This window comes from Thalassophryne amazonica, chromosome 6, assembly GCF_902500255.1.
Source record: "Thalassophryne amazonica chromosome 6, fThaAma1.1, whole genome shotgun sequence".
Lineage (NCBI taxonomy): Eukaryota > Metazoa > Chordata > Actinopteri > Batrachoidiformes > Batrachoididae > Thalassophryne > Thalassophryne amazonica.
Window position 1 is genome coordinate 101,683,520 of NC_047108.1, and position 17,218 is coordinate 101,700,737.

Consider the following 17,218-nt stretch of genomic DNA (forward strand, 5'->3'; position numbering starts at 1 on the left):
GCAACTGCACGTCGTCCCTCCACCCATAAACCTCTCCATTTCATTCTTGCAGATACACTTTTACCACAAATCACTCCTGCCACTCTTCTCCACCCACTCTGCCGTGCCTGCATTCTGTTCTTCACCTCTCTGCTACTCTCAATTGCTTTAAACAGCTGACTCAAAGTATTCAAATGCATCCACTTTCATCACCTTTACTCCTTGTAACTACACCATTCCACCCCTCTCATTCATGTATAATCTGTTTTGCTTCTCCTGACTTCATTCCTATTCTCTCCAGAGCATATCTCCACCTTTCCAGATCAACCTAACCCAGCTCCCCATTCGCCCTACAGATCACAATATCATCTGCAAACATCGTAGTCTATGGAGACTCCTTTCTGATCTTGTCAGTCAACCTGACTACTACTACTGCAAACTAGAAAAAGATCAGAGACAATCTCTGATGCAATCCCACCAACACCTTGAACCCATCCACCATTCTGCTTCACCACTGTCATGATCTCCTCAGTTAAATCCTGCACCACCTTCAAAAACGTCTCTACCACTTTTGACTTCTTCATACAATCCCACAAATCCTCTCTCAGCACCTTATCATAAGCTTTCTCTAAATCCACAAGCACGCATAATGAAACTCCTTGTGGCATTCTCAGCATTCTTAAACCAAAAATCACATTGGTAGTGTTCTTTCTTATCATGAAATTATATTTTTGCTCACACATCTTCAACTTTCTCTATGGCTCCACTGGTATGTCATCTGGAAAAACTACCCTTCTATTACTTCTACCATTGTCCTTATTCATCCCCCACACTTCTTGCGACTCCACATCTCTAACTCTATTTTTCTTCATTTATCTTCCCCTCAAAGTACCCCCTCCACCTTCTTAACATCCTGCATTCACTTTCAGCATTTTTTTTATATTAATCCTTTATCACCCTGACTTGCTGCAACCCCTTTCCAGTTCAATCCATCTGTATGGCCAACAAATCCTTTTCTCCTTCTTTCATCTTTACATACACCTTTTCCTTAGACTTCGACTTCTATCTTAGCCTTAGGCCACAACTTCTTGTACTCCTGTCTACTTTCATCATCAGGCTAATCATATCAATTCTCCTTCACCAACCAAACTGAAAAATAATGTGAAACTCTCTTCTTCACAACTGTATTTGTAGGGATTAGCAGGATAGCCATTTCAATACTTTTAATTCCACTTACTGCTACTACTACTACTACTATTGATAATAATAGTAAATAAATAAATTAATTAAAAAAAACACATGACTTGCTATCAACAAGTAGATTTTGCAAGCATACAAAAATGTACAAAAACTCAGTGTTCTCAATGGTTTCCAGTAGTGTAGCCTGCGTGCTAAATGTATATTATTGGGCTCAAACATCAAAATGGCCAACATGGACTTTTAGGACCATTAGATGGCAGTGTTGGCACACTGGTGTGACTTGACGTCCTTGGAGGATAAACGAGCCTTGGTGAAAAGAGACAGTGAGACTTCACCGGGTTCACTTGTGACTCAGTCCCAGAGCTTATTGAAGAGCACTGCTGCCTCTCGCACTGTGTGGAGCTCTGTCATTTTAAAGCTGATTGAAGGCACTAACTCCATCTATTAGTCACAGCTGGAAGTGGCAAGAGACTGAAGCACAGGCTTGATGCTGGGGGGTTGGAGTTTGGAGGGGCAGTAAATAAGCTATGACAGGCACATTAGGATGAAATATAAATAAGGTGACATGACAGATGAAATGGTTCAAGGGTATAATCTGATGCTTTGGGGTTGACTTGCAGGGGTCAGAGGGGTTTGTTTTTGGTACTATATTTTTGGTACTCACTGTACTTCAGGCCCCTTACCTGTCCTCCTGCTGTGAGCTTTGGTCAGTAGAGGGGCAGCAGTACTGATGGAGACTGACGAAGCTGTGAATAGACAGACTGGTGGAGAAAAGAGTAGCAAAGGCAGCGCTGCCCGTTGCAGTGGGAGTGCTGGGAGCCGAGACGGGCTGCCCTGAGACAGACGGCAGCCGGACACTGATAGAGACGGACGACACACAAAGACATGGGGGGAAAGCAGAGAACAGACACACAAAACGGTCAGCGCCAAAGCAGAAAGACACAAACGAATACACAGACAGCATTGATATTTGAAGCAGCATGCTGATAGTGACAAATCATAAAGCGGCAATGGCGCTACATGGAATGACACATTGAAGAGGTGTGACAGTTTGCACAGACTCTGACTGCACCAATGTGACGAATATCTTCTGCAGATAAGGCCCCGAGAAAACAACACAGGTTTTGTTGAAGTCAGCCACCCCCTGGCGCGTAGGCACTACCAGCTGCATTCACTCAACATATTAAGGCTAAAAGTAGCTTGATGGTTTAGGAGAGATGGCCAGAAATAGAGGGCATGCCAGTCCTAACTTTAGTAATCCAGACATTATGGGAGGTTAGCGGGACGCTAAAGGACCTAAGACCGGTTTATAGTTAGCCATAGTTGATAGCAACAATGCATTTTACCATATCAGTTTTAAGACAAATACAACAAAGGTCTCATTTGTGAGACTATTTTGTTGGGAGTGGAGCCAGAGTGGGAAATATACAATGAGGGGGTTCCTAACCGAATCATAGCTAGCTCACATTAGACAAGGCAAACTTTAGCTTGCTAATGTTTGTTAGTTCAAGTGTAACTGAACGCAAAAGTCAGAAACTAGCTAACGTAGCGGGCGGATGTGTGAAACAACTGTGTGTTTTATGGTAAAAGCACCAAATATTGCACATACAGTTTGATAATAAATAAATTTAGACATCATGCCAATTCATATCTTTTTTTTTTTTTTTTTTTTTTTTAAATCAAAGTTACTGTGGTTGTAGTGGATTCAGCATATAAGAAATTAAGTCAGGCCAGGTTTGTGATGGAGTAACAAAAAGTGATTTAATCTATTAGTTTGTGATACCGATACAAAATATTTTCATGACATATCATGAAATCTGGGGTGACACCAGAGTGGGGTGGGTGGGGGCACCATGGTTACGATTAAAAACAGTAACAAACGTATTGACAAAAATGTGATGCATTTCATGACACACACACACACACACACACACACACACACACACACACACACACACACACACACACACACACACACACACACACACACACACACACACAAAAGTAAGACTGTGCTGGTAAGAAAACAAAATGATACTTCATTTGTGTCTGTAAGACACAGAGCAATGCTTCTCAATCTTTTTACACTGAGTACCACCTTTATTGCAGCAAATAACTGAAACAATACTTCACATGGTGATACAAGCACTAAATCCAGCACAAATTCTCCTTAGACATTGCTCTTTTGAAAAATAAAAATAAAAAAATAAAAATGATGGGCCACTTGAATTTTCAATAGGCGGTCACGTAGGGGTCTATTGAAGAATTACACAGGGGTTAAAATATAAAAATGCTCCAATCATATTGAAAACTATACCACATTATTTGTCTGATCAGAAAGATTCCAAAAAGGTATAGTTTGGACTATCTATGACTGAATGTTATGGAGTTATGGGGTAAAAACCTTAAGAATGGTGACAAAGGTCAATTTCAGTTTGTACAGGGGTCAAAAGTTAAAGTTGCTCCAATTTTAGTAAAAAATGGTGCAAATTGTTGATTGAGCTACTTGGATTAATAAATGGAATAGTTTTGATGTGTTGAATGCTTGGTCTCTAAAGTAAAGGTCAAATAATGTTGACGTCCATTGAATTCTATGACATGTGACATATGTTACCGCATAACGTGATAACTAAGCATGATACATGGTGCAAACTATACCTTTTTGAAACCCAATTAACTCAGCCAATAATTTGCATCACCTCTGAACAAAATTGGAGCAACTCTAACTTTTGTCCCCTGTACAAACTGAAGCTAAACTTTGTCACCATTCTTGTTGTTTTTACCCCGTAACTCTACAGAATTCAGTCATAGATAGTCCAAACTATACATTTTTGGAATCTTTACAATTAAATAATGTGGTATAATTTTCAATATGACAGGAGCATTTTTATATTTTGACCCCTATGTAATTCTACAACTGACCCCTGCTGCCTATTGAAAATTCAAGTGGCCCGTCAGTTTTTTCAAGAGTAATATCTAAGGTGCACTTTTGCCAAATTTGGTGCTTGAATCACCATTTGAAGGATTCCTCTGTAAATATTCTGTTATCTGCTGCACTACTTAGAAAATATTTGGTTTCCAAGTACCACTGTTACAACCAGAATTCAATTAAACTCCATTTATTTATATAGCACCAAATCATAACATAGTCACTCCAAAACACAGTTCAAAATAGCAGAAAGCAGTATGGATTACTATGATTTAGATCAGTTAATACTAAAGTTGACGGCTTAAAGTGTTTTTGCATTCGTGGTGGACCGCCTGTGACACTCAGGACTGTCTGGCAGTAAAAATGAACTGACTGCTCTCACAAACATTTTATCCTTGGGTTGGGTTGCTTTTCTGAGTCAATCAGAGTAGAGAGATATTCCTGACTACCTGTGACTTCCTGTTCCGGAGCACAGCGGTGTTCTGCTGTATCTGTTAGCTGTTTGAACTGAGCTGTTTGAGTTCTTTGAATTAACAGTCTTTTTCAAGACTTTTTTACTTTTTACTTTTTTTTTTTTTTTTTACTTTTTCACCGTGCTCCAACGCCTGAAGAAGACCTCTAACGGTCGAAACATCGCGACGGAGCACTTTTATCAGCTAACTTTCATCAGCGTTGGCAAGCTAACTAGCTTGCTAACGCTTTCGTTTTTATTTTTATTTTATTTTTTTAGCACTGTTGTCGTGCTGCTCCACAGCCTGTCTAGTGGATTTTTATTTTATTTTAGCGCTGTTGTCGTGCGTTACCTGTGCTGCTCCACAGCCTGTCCAGTGGATTTTATTTTATTTTTTAGCACTGTTGTCGTGCGTTACCTGTGCTGCTCCACAGCCTGTTCAGTGGATTTTTATTTTATTTTTTAGCACTGTTGTCGTGCGTTACCTGTGCTGCTCCACAGCCTGTCCAGTGGATTTTTATTTTATTTTTTAGCACTGTTGTCGTGTGTTACCTGTGCTGCTCCACAGCCTGTCCAGTGGATTTTTATTTTATTTTAGCACTGTTGTCGTGTGTTACCTGTGCTGCTCCACAGCCTGTCCAGTGGATTTTTATTTTATTTTTTAGCACTGTTGTCGTGTGTTACCTGTGCTGCTCCACAGCCTGCCCAGTGGATTTTTATTTTATTTTTTAGCACTGTTGTCGTGCGTTACCTGTGCTGCTCCACAGCCTGCCCAGTGGATTTTTATTTTATTTTTTAGCACTGTTGTCGTGCGTTACCTGTGCTGCTCCACAGCCTGTTCAGTGGATTTTTATTTTATTTTTTAGCACTGTTGTCGTGCGTTACCTGTGCTGCTCCACAGCCTGTCCAGTGGATTTTTATTTTATTTTTTAGCACTGTTGTCGTGCGTTACCTGTGCTGCTCCACAGCCTGTTCTGTGGATTTTTATTTTATTTTTTAGCACTGTTGTCGTGCGTTACCTGTGCTGCTCCACAGCCTGTTCTGTGGATTTTTATTTTATTTTTTAGCACTGTTGTCGTGCGTTACCTGTGCTGCTCCACAGCCTGTCCAGTGGATTTTTATTTTATTTTTTAGCACTGTTGTCGTGCGTTACCTGTGCTGCTCCACAGCCTGTCCAGTGGATTTTTATTTTATTTTTTAGCACTGTTGTCGTGCGTTACCTGTGCTGCTCCACAGCCTGTTCAGTGGATTTTTATTTATTTTTTAGCACTGTTGTCGTGCGTTACCTGTGCTGCTCCACAGCCTGTCCAGTGGATTTTTATTTTATTTTTTAGCACTGTTGTCGTGCGTTACCTGTGCTGCTCCACAGCCTGTTCTGTGGATTTTTATTTTATTTTTTAGCACTGTTGTCGTGCGTTACCTGTGCTGCTCCGCAGTCTGTCTAGTGGATTTTTATTTAATTTTTTACCACTGTTGTCGTGCGTTACCTGTGCTGCTCCACAGCCTGTCTAGTGGATTTTTATTTTATTTTTTACCACTGTTGTCGTGCGTTACCTGTGCTGCTCCACAGCCTGTCTAGTGGATTTTTATTTTGTTTTTTGCCACCGTTGTCGTGCGTTGCCTGTGCTGCTCCACAGCCTGTCTAGTGGATTTTTATTTTGTTTTTTGCCACCGTTGTCGTGCGTTGCCTGTGCTGCTCCACAGCCTGTCTAGTGGATTTTTATTTTATTTTTTGCCGCCGTTGTCGTGCGTTACCTGTGCTGCTCCACAGCCTGTCTAGTGGATTTTTATTTTATTTTAGCACTGTTGTCGTGTGTTACCTGTGCTGCTCCACAGCCTGTCTAGTGGATTTTTATTTTATTTTCTACCACTGTTGTCGTGCGTTACCTGTGCTGCTCCACAGCCTGTCTAGTGGATTTTTATTTTATTTTTGCACCGTTGTCGTGCATTCGCTGTTGCCGTGCGTTACTTGTGCTGCTTCATGGCCTGTCTGGTGCCTTAACTAAAGCACTCCTTCTGCTGAATCACCTCTAAATTATTTACACATTATTCACTTTGCGTGTTTTTAGGAATCCACTAGGTTGCGTAGCTACTAGCTTTTAGCCGATTTAGCATGGCGGCTTCTCCTGTCTCTCCCGCACTTTTCTGCTCTGGTTGTGAAATGTTTAGTTGTTCCTCGGCTTCCTTTAGCAGTAACGGTACTTGTAATAAGTGCAGCTTATTCGTAGCTTTGGAGGCCAGGCTGGGCGAATTGGAGACTCGGCTCCGCACCGTGGAAAATTCTACAGCTAGCCAGGCCCCTGTAGTCGGTGCGGACCAAGGTGGCTTAGCCACCGTTAGTTCCCCCCTGGCGGATCCCGTGCAGTCGGGAAAGCAGGCTGACTGGGTGACTGTGAGGAGGAAGCGTAGCCCTAAACAGAAGCCCCGTGTACACCGTCAACCCGTGCACATCTCTAACCGTTTTTTCCCCACTCGACGACACACTCGCCGAGGATCAAACTCTGGTTATTGGCGACTCTGTTTTGACAAATGTGAAGTTAGCGACACCAGCAACCATTGTCAATTGTCTTCCGGGGGCCAGAGCAGGCGACATTGAAGGAAATTTGAAATTGCTGGCTAAGGCTAAGCGTAAATTTGGTAAGATTGTAATTCACGTCGGCAGTAATGACACTCGGTTACGCCAATCGGAGGTCACTAAAATTAACATTAAATCGGTGTGTAACTTTGCAAAAACAATGTCGGACTCTGTTGTTTTCTCTGGGCCCCTCCCCAATCAGACCGGGAGTGACATGATTAGCCGCATGTTCTCCTTGAATTGCTGGCTGTCTGAGTGGTGTCCAAAAAATGAGGTGGGCTTCATTGATAATTGGCAAAGCTTCTGGGGAAAACCTGGTCTTGTTAGGAGAGACGGCATCCATCCCACTTTAGATGGAGCAGCTCTCATTTCTAGAAATCTGGCCAATTTTCTTGGATCCTCCAAACTGTGACTGTCTAGCGTTGGGACCAGGAGGCAGAGCTGTGGTCTTATACACCTTTCTGCAGCTTCTCTCCCCCTGCCATCCCCTCATTACCCCATCCCCGTAGAGACGGTGCCTGCTTCCAGACCACCAATAACCAGCAAAAATCTATTTAAGCAAAAAAATTCAAAAAGAAAAAATAATATAGCACCTTCAACTGCACCACAGACTAAAACAGTTAAATGTGGTCTATTAAACATTAGGTCTCTCTCTTCTAAGTCCCTGTTGGTAAATGATATAATAATTGATCAACGTATTGATTTATTCTGCCTAACAGAAACCTGGTTACAGCAGGATGAATATGTTAGTTTAAATGAGTCAACACCCCCGAGTCACACTAACTGTCAGAATGCTCGTAGTACGGGCCGGGGCGGAGGATTAGCAGCAATCTTCCATTCCAGCTTATTAATTAATCAAAAACCTAGACAGAGCTTTAATTCATTTGAAAGCTTGTCTCTTAGTCTTTTCCATCCAAATTGGAAGTCCCAAAAACCAGTTTTATTTGTTATTATCTATCGTCCACCTGGTCGTTACTGTGAGTTTCTCTGTGAATTTTCAGACCTTCTGTCTGACTTAGTGCTTAGCTCAGATAAGATAATTATAGTGGGCGATTTTAACATCCACTCAGATGCTGAGAATGACAGCCTCAACACTGCATTTAATCTATTATTAGACTCTATTGGCTTTGCTCAAAAAGTAAATGAGTCCACCCACCACTTTAATCATATCTTAGATCTTGTTTTGACTTATGGTATGGAAATAGAAGACTTAACAGTATTCCCTGAAAACTCCCTTCTGTCTGATCATTTTTTAATAACATTTACATTTACCCTGATGGACTACCCTGCAGTGGGGAATAAGTTTCATTACACTAGAAGTCTTTCAGAAAGCGCTGTAACTAGGTTTAAGGATATGATTCCTTCTTTATGTTCTCTATTGTCATATACCAACACAGAGCAGAGTAGCTACCTAAACTCTGTAAGAGAGTTAGAGTATCTCGTCAATAGTTTTACATCCTCATTGAAGACAACTTTGGATGCTGTAGCTCCTCTGAAAAAGAGAGCTTTAAATCAGAAGTGTCTGACTCCGTGGTATAACTCACAAACTCGTAGCTTAAAGCAGATAACCCGTAAGTTGGAGAGGAAATGGCGTCTCACTAATTTAGAAGATCTTCACTTAGCCTGGAAAAAGAGTTTGTTGCTCTATAAAAAAGCCCTCCGTAAAACTAGGACATCTTTCTACTCATCACTAACTGAAGAAAATAAGAACAACCTCAGGTTTCTTTTCAGCACTGTAGCCAGGCTGACAAAGAGTCAGAGCTCTATTGAGCTGAGTATTCCATTAACTTTAACTAGTAATGACTTCATGACTTTCTTTGCTAACAAAATTTTGACTATTAGAGAAAATTTACTCATAACCATCCCAAAGATGTATCGTTATCTTTGGCTGCTTTCAGTGATGCCGGTATTTGGTTAGACTCTTTCTCTCCGATTGTTCTGTCTGAGTTATTTTCATTAGTTACTTCATCCAAACCATCAACATGTTTATTAGACCCCATTCCTACCAGGCTGCTTAAGGAAGTCCTACCATTATTTAATGCTTCAATCTTAAATATGATCAACTTATCTTTGTTAGTTGGCTATGTACCACAGGCTTTTAAGGTGGCAGTAATTAAACCATTACTTAAAAAGCCATCACTTGACCCAGCTATTTTAGCTAATTATAGGCCAATCTCCAACCTTCCTTTTCTCTCAAAGATTCTTGAGAGGGTAGTTGTAAAACAGCTAACTGATCACCTGCAGAGGAATGGTCTATTTGAAGAGGTTCAGTCAGGTTTTAGAATTCATCATAGTACAGAAACAGCATTAGTGAAGGTTACAAATGATCTTCTTATGGCCTCGGACAGTGGACTTATCTCTGTGCTTGTTCTGTTGGACCTCAGTGCTGCTTTTGATACTGTTGACCATAAAATTTTATTACAGAGATTAGAGCATGTCATAGGTATTAAAGGCACTGCGCTGCGGTGGTTTGAATCATATTTGTCTAATAGATTACAGTTTGTTCATGTAAATGGGGAATCTTCTTCACAGACTAAAGTTAATTATGGAGTTCCACAAGGTTCTGTGCTAGGACCAATTTTATTCACTTTATACATGCTTCCCTTAGGCAGTATTATTAGACGGTATTGCTTAAATTTTCATTGTTACGCAGATGATACCCAGCTTTATCTATCCATGAAGCCAGAGGACACACACCAATTAGCTAAACTGCAGGATTGTCTTACAGACATAAAGACATGGATGACCTCTAATTTCCTGCTTTTAAACTCAGATAAAACTGAAGTTATTGTACTTGGCCCCACAAATCTTAGAAGCATGGTGTCTAACCAGATCTTTACTCTGGATGGCATTTCCCTGACCTCTAGTAATACTGTGAGAAATCTTGGAGTCATTTTTGATCAGGATATGTCATTCAAAGCGCATATTAAACAAATATGTAGGACTGCCTTTTTGCATTTACGCAATATCTCTAAAATCAGAAAGGTCTTGTCTCAGAGTGATGCTGAAAAACTAATTCATGCATTTATTTCCTCTAGGCTGGACTATTGTAATTCTTTATTATCAGGTTGTCCTAAAAGTTCCCTAAAAAGCCTTCAGTTAATTCAAAATGCTGCAGCTAGAGTACTGACGGGGACTAGCAGGAGAGAGCATATCTCACCCGTGTTGGCCTCTCTTCATTGGCTTCCTGTTAATTCTAGAATAGAATTTAAAATTCTTCTTCTTACTTATAAGGTTTTGAATAATCAGGTCCCATCTTATCTTAGGGACCTCGTAGTACCATATCACCCTAATAGAGCGCTTCGCTCTCAGACTGCAGGCTTACTTGTAGTTCCTAGGGTTTGTAAGAGTAGAATGGGAGGCAGAGCCTTCAGCTTTCAGGCTCCTCTCCTGTGGAACCAGCTCCCAATTCAGATCAGGGAGACAGATACCCTCTCTACTTTTAAGATTAGGCTTAAAACTTTCCTTTTCGCTAAGGCTTATAGTTAGGGCTGGATCGGGTGACCCTGGACTATCCCTTGGTTATGCTGCTTTAGACGTAGACTGTGGGGGGGTTCCCATGATGCACTGTTTCTTTCTCTTTTGCTCTGTATGCATCACTCCGCATTTAATCATTAGTGATCGATCTCTGCCCCCCTCCACAGCATGTCTTTTTCCTGGTTCTTTCCCTCAGCCCCAACCAGTCTCAGCAGAAGACTGCCCCTCCCTGAGCCTGGTTCTGCTGGAGGTTTCTTCCTGTTAAGAGGGAGTTTTTCCTTCCCACTGTTGCCAATTGCTTGCTCACAGGGGGTCGTTTTGACCGTTGGGGTTTTTCATAATTATTGTATGGCCTTGCCTTACAATATAAAGCGCCTTGGGGCAACTGTTTGTTGTGATTTGGCGCTATATAAAAAAAAAGTTGATTGATTGATTGATTGATCCTTGTTTTATGTCCATCTGCAGCTTCTCAGTAGGAAATGAAATCACAACAAAGAGGTTTAATCCACATGTCCCCTGACAAATCATGTGTTTTAGCTTACAGTTGCCAAAACACAGGCCGCACCAGTCATTGTAATGCATCGCTTGACGCCTTTAAACACCAAAAATGCTTTAAAGTTCACAGTCTACTGTCTGAACAAAATTGCAATGGTGGTTTGAATGGGAGGCCAAGTGGTTCACAGATGTGCTGTGCATGTCACTTAAAAATGAATATAACTTTTTGTTTTTAAAGATTAAAACGTAGTTTAAATATACAACCACAAAGACAAGATATTTAATGTTAAAACTGATAAACTTTATTGTTTTGTGCAAATATTTGCTCAATTTGAAATGGATGCCTGCAACACATTTCAAAAAAGCTGGGACAGTGGTATGTTTACCACTGTGTTACATCATCTTTCCTTCGAACAACACTCAATAGGCGTTTGGGAACTGAGGACACTAATTGCTGAAGCTTTGTAGGTGGAATTCTTTCCCATTCTTGCTTGATGTATGACTTCATTTGTTCAACAGTCCGGGGTCTCTGTTGTCGTATTTTGTGCTTCATAATGCGCCACACATTTTCAATGGGTAACAGGTCTGGACTGCAGGCAGGCCAGTCTAGTACCTGCATTCTTTTACTACGAAGCCACGCTGTAACACGTGCAGAATGTGGCTTGACATTGTCTTGCTGAAATAAGCAGGGATGTTCCTGAAAAAGACGTTGCTTGGATGGCAGCATGTGTTGCTCAAGAACCTGGATGCACCTTTCAGCATTGATGGTGCCATCACAGATGTGTAAGTTACCCATGCCATGGGCACTAACACACCCCCATACCATCACAGACGCTGGCTTTTGAACTTTGCACTGGCAACAATTTGGATGGTCTTTTACCTCTTTTGTCCGGAGGACACGACGTCCATGATTTCCAAAAACAAGATGAAATGTGGACTCATCAGACCACAGCACACTTTTCCACTTTGCATCTGTCCATTTCAAATGAGCGTGGGCCCAGAGAAGGCCGTGGCATTTCTGGATGTTGTTGTGATATGGCTTTCGCTTTGCATGGTAGAGTTTTAACTTGCACTTGTAGATGTAGCGACGAACTGTGTTAACTGACAATGGTTTTCTGAAGTGTTCCTGAGCCCACGCAATAAGATCCTTTACTCAATGATGTTGATTTTTAATGTAGTGCCGCCTGAGGGATCGAAGGTCACGGGCATTCAATGTTGGTTTTCAGCCTTGCTGCTTACGTGTAGAAAGTTCTCCAGATTCTCTGAATCTTCTGATTATATTATAGACTGTAGATGATGGAATCCCTAAATTCCTTGCAATTGAACATTTATACCCAATCATGACACTCACAATTAGTGTCTTCAGTTCCCAAATGCTTATTGTTGTTAGAAGGAAAGGTGATGTAACACAGTGGTAAACATACCACTGTCCCATCTTTTTTGAAATGTGTTGCAGGCATCCATTTCAAAATGAGCAAATATTTGCAACAAAACAATAAAGTTTATCAGTTTGAACATTAAATATCTTGTCTTTGTGGTGTATTCAATTGAATATAGGTTGAAGAGGATTTGCAAATCATTGTATTCTGTTTTTATTTACATTTTACACAACGTCCCAACTTCATTGGAATTGGGGTTGTAATTTCAGTGCTTAAAAATGTTGTGGTTCATATTTTTTTTTTTTATGTGTGTGTATGTAGGGAAGGGGGAGACTGTGTTTTTTATCTTTATAAAAAAAATTAAAAATCTCAGTGATATGGTGTACCACTGTTGCCATGCTGAGTCAGAGTCACAGGGACTATATATGTATTTATACCATGGTCAGTGAGAATTCTATGTCTAACTGGCGTGCATTATTTTTGTGTATGCACACGTAGTTCGGCGAGTTAAGTCACTTTTTTTAATCACTCCGCTCTGGTTGTCACCATAGCAACGCGCAGATCAGTTGGTGCAGATCAGCTGTGTTTTGACAGGTAAATGACAGAAACGTGATAAAACATGGATTTCCAAGTGAATTTTAATATTTTTGGCCAAAATAAAATGTTTGAGGAATGGGAAGAGGAGGAGAGCAAATGAGAAGAACAGCAAAAGCAACGGCATAAAGATTTAACATCGGACGAACTGGACAAGATTGAAGACGGGAAAGAAGAAGAGAACGGTTGCCAAGGAGGAAAATATCTTGAGACTGACATAAAATAGTCCCAAATACTTACACATTTTTATCAAGTTCTGTTAACTTTAATAAATATTTGTGTGTTAGCTCACTGTGTGGGACCACGGTATAAATGGATTAAATAACTCAAAGCCGTGCATTATACGGTTTGAATGCACTTCGCGGAGTCACACCACTCCGTTCCGCGTTGTGCATTCAAACCATATAAGGCACCCCCCCACACATACACACACACATTTTTATCTTTAAATAATGTTGTAGTAAATGTTTTCTGGTGTGTGTTTGTTGGGGGGGACTATATTTTTTATCTTAAAAAAAATCTCAGTGACTCAGCATACAACCAGAGGGAGCTGGAGCACCACTGATGCTACAATTCAAAACTGACTCAAAACTTTCAAAAATAGATTTTTAAAGTAACATCTTCATTTCAGTCAGTTTCTCCTCATTGCTATAAATGTGGAGTTGCTGTCGCGTATCCCTCTTGGCTTCCACACAAGAGTTTGCACTATGTTCGCGTATTAGCATGGCTCGTCATTAGCATGGAGGTGCAGCGAATACAAGAAGTTCAACCTCCTCTGCCAACATTAAAAGTAAGCGTTTGGTTGCACTTTGGATTCTACAATGTGGCGGGCGAGGTGGCGTTCGATTTGACCAACACCATATGCAAGTTGTGCAAAATGAAAGTCAAGCATTTTGGAAACACAACAAATGCTCGAGCCGATTTAGCACGTCATCACCCAGAGTTGAAAGAAGTGAAGCAGCCACAGCGGCAACACCAGGAAGACGCCAGTGCACACTGCATCACTTTAACAAACCTCCAGCCAATTCTGAACATGCACAAAACAAAACAAACAAACAAACCGAACACGCCGAATAGCCAGCTTTGATTTTGATATTTCTTATTTTCAGGGGGAAAACAAATTAAGCATGGCATGATACCTCCATTTTATTCATTTTTTAAAATATATTTCAAACAATATCTGTGCAAAATCCTGTGCTTTTATCAAAAAACACACAATTGTACACATATCTGCCCCACTATGTCACACATACACAAATGAAAGATTTAACAACCTGATATGATAAAGGTATGGAAGTAAATCTGTGCCATCAGAGTTTGAATTTGAATTTTTAAGATTGAATGTTTGGAGCATCAAAATCATAATTTGAAGTTGAATTTCTAAGGTTGAATTTGTTAAGCATCAAACTATTCAGCCTCAAAACTTCAACCTAAAAAAAAAAAAAATTCAACCAAAATAAATAAATAAATAAAATCAACCTCGAAAAATTCAACCTAAAATCAAACTAAAAATTCATTCTAAAAAAAAAAAAATTCAACCTCAAAACAAAATGGAAAAGCAGGGAGAAGCAATCGATTCCTGTCGCAATTGTGTGGGCCGCTGAAGAGGAGGTACTGCTGGCCCACCACCACCAGAGGGCGCCCCGCCTGGAGTGCGGGCTCCAGGCACCGGAGGGCGCTGCCGCTGAAGAGGAGCAGCCCAGGTGACAGCCGTCACCCATCACCTGAAACAGCTGACATCCATCAGCTGAGGGGTATATCAGCTGGACGGCATCTCCATCTCATTGCCGAGATATCGTTCTACCAGGAAGGTAACGCACTCAGCCAGTCATCATATTTCTGAGGACTAACCTGTTTTTGCTTGTGCTTAAGACAGCTGAAGACTGAACTTGATCCATATCGGATAAGTACCCTTCACTGCAATATTGTTTGTGACTAGAGGTGGAGGTGGTGTTTCCACCCTACGTGTTGCTGGATGCAGCCGCACCCACATCTGACTGTTTCTGTTCCTCGCCAGCAGTACCGGATCCGACGAGCGGAGGCAGTGGCCACCTGGGAGTTCGGGACTTGGCGGCTCCAGTATTCCCGGGGTTCAGTGGCAGAGGAAATCGGGTGGTTCCGGTTCGACTCGGACGGACGTCTCCTATCGTCGAGCCTGCCCACACGTCACCAGTGGAATTGGTTTATTCTTACAATTGTGATCTGTTGTGTTTGTTGTGCGAATTCACAACACTAAAACCTTGTTATTTGACTTCTTCATTGTCCGTTCATTTGCGCCCCCTGTTGTGGGTCCGTGTTCCTCACTTTCCCCAACAGGATATCTCGGCCAACGTCATGGATCCCGAGGGGCGTCAACCGGCTGTTGAACGGCCAATGGAAGAACAGGACGCGCAGGCGTCCGCAGGAGGGGTAATCGGTGAGTTGCAGCGGATCCTCACCGCTTTCACGACTCGGTTAGATTTGATGACCAAGCAGAACGTCCTCCTTAACCGCAGGGTGGAGGCTCTCGCTGCGCAGGTGGAAGCGCGCCCTCTGGGCGCCGCTGCGGCTCTCCCTCCTGTAGACCCTGTGCGTAACATTGACGTTCCACTGGTCGTTCAACGACCCCTCCCACCTTCCCCGGAAGCATACATAAGCCCCCCAGAGCCGTACGGAGGCTGTGTGGAGACGTGCGTGGATTTCCTCATGCAGTGTACGCTCGTCTTCGCACAGCGTCCAGTTATGTACGCGACCGATGCTAGCAAAGTAGCTTATGTAATAAACCTGCTTCGCGGCGAGGCACGCGCTTGGGCTACAGCGCTCTGGGAGCAGAATTCACGGCTCCTTCAGACATATGATGGGTTTGTGAGGGAGTTCAGAACCGTGTTCGATCACCCTAATAGAGGAGAAACCGCTTCAGCTGTGATACTGTCGATGAGACAGGGGCGTCGGAGCGCAGCTGCCTATGCAGTCGACTTCCGCATCGCGGCTGCGAGGTCCGGCTGGAATAGCACTGCCCTCCGCGCCGCCTTTGTAAACGGACTGTCATTGGTTCTTAAGGAGCACCTGGTGGCTAAGGACGAACCGCGGGATTTAGATGGGCTCATCGATCTTGTCATACGATTAGACAACCGGTTAGAAGAACGTCGGCGGGAACGAGACGAAGGGCGTGGCCGGGCACGCGCCGTCCCTCTCCCTTCCGGTTCCGACCGCGCTCCGCCTTCCCCACGCTCCACGGCCCCTGCGCTCCGCGGGGCCACAGCTCCCCCTGCTGACGAAGCAATGGACACGAGTAGGGCAACATTTAGGGCACCAGGTGCACAGAGGAGGCAGGCCCACGGAGCTTGTTTTGTTTGTGGCTCGATAGAGCACCACGTAAGAGACTGCCCCGAGCGGTTAAACACCAACGCCCGCCCCTAGAGACTGGGCTAGGGGTGGGCCAAGACATTCACGTGGGACACACCCACATCGCCACACAACTCCCAGTTACGATCCTTTATGAGGACTCAACCCTGAAGGCCCCAGCACTGGTGGACACGGGCTCGGAGGGGAATCTGTTGGACAGCAGATGGGCTAGGGAGGCAGGGCTCCCTCTGGTGGCGCTCACCTCGCCTGTGCAGGTGCGGGCGCTAGATGGCTCCCTACTCCCTCCGATCACGCATAAGACACCACCTGTAACTCTGGTGGTGTCAGGAAATCACCGGGAGGAGATCAAGTTTTTTGTGACTCCTGCTACCTCCCGTGTGATTTTGGGGTTCCCCTGGATGGTAAAACACAATCCCCGGATCGATTGGCCGTCCGGGGTAGTGGTGCAGTGGAGCGAGACCTGCCATCGGGTATGTTTAGTTTCCTCGGTTCCTCCCGGCTCCCAGGCTAAGGAGGAGGTCAGAGTCCCGCCCAATCTGGGGGCGGTGCCGGTGGAGTACCATGACCTGGTTGACGTGTTCAGCAAGGATCTGGCGCTCACCCTTCCCCCCCACCGTCCTTATGATTGTGCCATTGATTTGGTTCCGGGCAGTGAGTTCCCGTCCAGCAGGCTGTACAACCTCTCACTGCCTGAGCGCGAATCAATGGAGACCTACATCCGGGACTCGTTAGCCGCCGGGTTGATCCGGAATTCCACCTCCCCGATGGGTGCAGGTTTCTTTTTTGTGGGTAAA

At 43.1% G+C, this 17,218-nt stretch overlaps 1 protein-coding gene and 1 long non-coding RNA gene across 3 annotated transcripts in view; one reads left to right on the plus strand and one right to left on the minus strand.

The window, feature by feature from the left end:
* Nucleotides 1-17,218, minus strand: part of LOC117512769 (IQ motif and SEC7 domain-containing protein 2-like) — a 143,463-nt gene that overhangs the window by 49,605 nt on the left and 76,640 nt on the right. Inside the window, exon 2 of one of the 2 annotated variants that reach the window (XM_034172984.1) lies at nt 1,863-2,036. The exons of the other annotated variant lie outside the window; for it this stretch is intronic. Coding sequence (XP_034028875.1) covers nt 1,863-2,036 — 174 coding nt within the window. The remainder of the gene's footprint in view (nt 1-1,862; nt 2,037-17,218) is intronic. 2 annotated transcript variants of the gene reach the window in all.
* Nucleotides 1,674-16,949, plus strand: LOC117512772. Its single transcript, XR_004561380.1, has 3 exons — nt 1,674-1,801; nt 16,503-16,510; nt 16,940-16,949. It is a non-coding gene; the product is annotated as an uncharacterized LOC117512772 (long non-coding RNA).